The sequence below is a fragment of the Olea europaea genome, unplaced genomic scaffold (assembly GCF_002742605.1).
Source record: "Olea europaea var. sylvestris unplaced genomic scaffold, O_europaea_v1 scaffold2587, whole genome shotgun sequence".
Classification (NCBI taxonomy): domain Eukaryota; kingdom Viridiplantae; phylum Streptophyta; class Magnoliopsida; order Lamiales; family Oleaceae; genus Olea; species Olea europaea.
This window is the reverse complement of record NW_019244176.1, coordinates 10,659-14,009: the sequence shown is the minus strand read 5'-3', so window position 1 is coordinate 14,009 and position 3,351 is coordinate 10,659. Positions and strand designations below refer to the sequence as shown.

General features: G+C 34.4%; 1 protein-coding gene across 2 annotated transcripts; it reads right to left on the bottom strand.

The window, feature by feature from the left end:
- Positions 1-724: 724 nt before the first annotated feature.
- LOC111382937 (glucosidase 2 subunit beta) lies at positions 725-3,062 on the bottom strand. 2 transcript variants are annotated; one of them, XM_023006978.1, is made up of 5 exons: positions 2,793-3,060; positions 2,594-2,707; positions 1,760-1,855; positions 1,072-1,254; positions 735-1,001 (listed from the first exon to the last, which is right to left on the bottom strand). In XM_023006978.1, the coding sequence occupies exons 1-5, from the start codon at positions 2,887-2,889 to the stop codon at positions 904-906; spliced, it is 588 nt and encodes a 195-aa protein (XP_022862746.1). In that variant the 5' UTR covers positions 2,890-3,060; the 3' UTR covers positions 735-903. The 2 variants fall into 2 exon arrangements, with proteins under 2 accessions (XP_022862747.1, XP_022862746.1); XM_023006979.1 differs by lacking the exon at positions 1,760-1,855 and having other exon boundaries at positions 725-1,001; positions 2,793-3,062.
- Positions 3,063-3,351: the final 289 nt, after the last annotated feature.

Here is a 3,351-nt window from a genome sequence, read left to right as displayed (position 1 = left end):
AGCAAGTCCTGTTCAAGAATATGTGCAATCAGTCAAAAGTGAGGCCACAAAACAAATTCCAAGCCATTTGTGAACATCAATGTGACAACAAACATCTTGAAAAACTCAAAATTAATGATTTTTGTCCAGGGAAACAAAAATTCTCCATCTTAGTAAATAATGGAAGTTGATCTGAAGTATACACTATCCAGAATCAGTGAAACCCGTGATGGGAAATTATCCTTCATTTATCAGAAAATCATAAATGTAGGGAAAGAGAATCAGAAGTCCAAATACAAAACACTTTGAAAACGATCCTAATTGAGGATGGATAAGCAGAAAGTTACAAGAAGAAAACATGAAAACTGTCAAAGAAGAGAGTAGGAAGAATAGAAAACAAGTCATGAAGATCAAAGAAGAAAAGGACATTAGGAGAATCGAACTTCCTGTAATAATACCTCTTCAAAAGCAATGTCAATTGAAGATGAGAAGACACCGAAACTTCCTAGAAGTAAAACATGAAAACTAAAAAAGATGACAGCAAAAAACAAAAGAAAGCAAGTCAAGAGGATCAATCAATGAATTGCGACAATCATGCATCATACAATTAGCATGCAGGATTAAGGTAAGGAAGATTCTCTTCTCACTTTAGTTCTTTTTTCATTTTTTTTTTTTAAAACTCTTATTTGTTTAGTTAATGAACATAAGATTGCATAGTTTATTTATTTTCACCAATTAAATTGTTTTTGGTTTTAATGTTTCTGTTCCATTGTGATCTTCTTATCATCATGTCCAGATCTTCTAGTATATATGAGAGCAAAGTGAGAGGTCTAAGGGAATTCAATTTTTCCAAGCAGAAACAAATTTCAAAGAGCAGAGTCAAAGAAAATATACCATGATGAAGTAAGCTGGTGACAAATTTCTTCAAGGTGAATATCTTCTTCTAGTCTTGCGGCAAATAATTAGCCGGAAAGCAATCACAACAACTATAGCCAACTGGAGGAAGACCAATACCTTCAAACCTGGAATAATAATATAATAATTAGTCACAGAAAAAAAGTAGTTTGTACAAGAGCTGTGATATACAAGTACCTATAAGCTTCTGCGTAGAGTTCTCGGTGTTGATCTTAGGCTTAGGTTTCGTTGAATCACCAGAACCTGCACGACTAGCCAGTGACCCATAATTTATGGTCTGATAAGCTACATTCCCACCCATGACACAAGTATTAGGACAGATGACGGTTCCATCATACTCATCACTTCCATCACAGCAATCTAAAATAATATTTAGTTATCAGAAAGTAAATGAGATATATGCAAATAGAGCTAGAATTTTAAGATTCAGGTGACAATACAATGTTCAAAAATTACAACACAGGGAAAATAGAAGAGTATATGAAAGTTGTAAATAAGATAGCCAGCATAGTATATTTTACTTTGCAAGCTAAATAACATTTACAAAAATGTGAATAGTTCAAACAGAATGAAACAGAGATTATTCTCTCAAGGTAAGTGGAGAGAGCAAGCAAAAAGTACTTCTGTATACTGGTAGATCATCCAAAAGACATTAAACAACCAGGTCTGAGTAGGTCTTTGAAGGCAACATGACCATGTTATCATAGAATCGAAACGGAATGCACATCCAGTGCATGAATGACGTAGAAGAATGCTCAAAGAAACTATTTACTTGCAATGAATGTCATTCATCAATAAAAATAAGCAAGTCGTAAGAAACCACTATGACACGATCAAGAAAATAATACACACATAGAAGGCTTACCACAAATTTTATCATTCACATGAGATGAGAATAAAAATCGTGGTGTGCTTCCTATATTTCTACAATAGAATTTTCCAGCTGGACATGCTGAAGTACCTACACATCCAATAATAAAAAGCATTGAGACTTAAACAGAATATAACTTGTAAATTGCATTCAAGTCGGATGCAATCAAACAAAATAGTAAAATTATAGATGAAGGGAAAGGTGAGAGAAGAAGAGAAACGAAGAGAAAAGAGGAGAAGAGGAGGAGATAAAAGGAAAGAAAAATTAGACAGACCAAAAAGAAATTGGAGGAAAAATTATCAATTTTTATTCATATCAAAGTTCTGCCTTATTACAAAGCATAAGCCACTTTTATATAGGGTTTCAAATATCCTATTCTAAGTAATAAACATCTAATAAAATCTATGAAATCAATATCCTAATTATGTTTCCTAAAATAAGCATCAAAATTGAAAACTAATTTAAATATTATCTCTACTAATATTCCCATCATTTTTCCCAGATGGAGAGAACTGACTCCTAGAGATAGAGTGCAACTTCTTAACCAAGGAGGACGATCTTTCTTCCTAACCAAATAAAAATATCGACCATATGTCTACAACAGAATCTGAAAATCTTGCCAAGCATGGGGAAACGATATTTTCTTTTAACTAAGTAGCGACAAGGAACTCCAAAAAGGAGTTCTTTTACCATTTTTTTCTTCCTGAACCATATTCTTTTGGCACTTGACTATACAAGTTCTTCAATTCAGTTTCATTGTAACTTGTAATAAAAATTTCAGCGTGAACAAAATAAAATCCAATACTTCAACAAGACATAACGAGTTACCAGGCTCGTCAGTGCCGTCGGGGCAGTCGCAAAAATTGTCGTTGATACGGTCTCTTGTGAATGATTTGGACCCATCTCTGCATTTGATCACATTTCTATCAAAGTACTTCTCATCTGCAATTCCACAAACATATTGTACGCGAAACTACAAATATACGAAATTTAATAAAAAATTTCATCTTTATAGATATGGAATCACCTAAAGGATGAACTCCGATGGGCAAACGTAAAGGAGAGGAATATGAGAAGTGGAGAGGAAAGAAGCACAAATAACTGATCAGAAGAGCCGTCGCCATTTTCAGTGGGGTTCCTAGTTTAAAGCGAGTTGGATAATTCTGTTGGAGATGAACTTGAACACGAATTAATTGGAAAACTTAATAGACCCCACTGATTGACTTCCCCTGTGGTGTTCTACAAGGACCGAGACCACGGGCATGACCGCACACGCAGCACAGGCGGGTCATATTTAGATTCAGGTGGAACCCACCTCGAGTGTTGTCACCCGTTGTGTCAACTACGCGAATTGTTTGGCAAATTCCGTTCTACAAACTCTAGTTTTATCTGAATTTCAGATATATCGCATCGTATTATTGTCCGTATGTTTGGAATAAGAAATAAAAAATTAATCAAGCGCCTAAATAGATAATAATCGATGGTGTTCCATGAACTCTCGTGTTTTATCAAAATTTAGCCAAATCATGTTGTACCATTGTCATAGAGCACGAATTAGAAATTGAAAATTTGTCAAGTAGCCATGT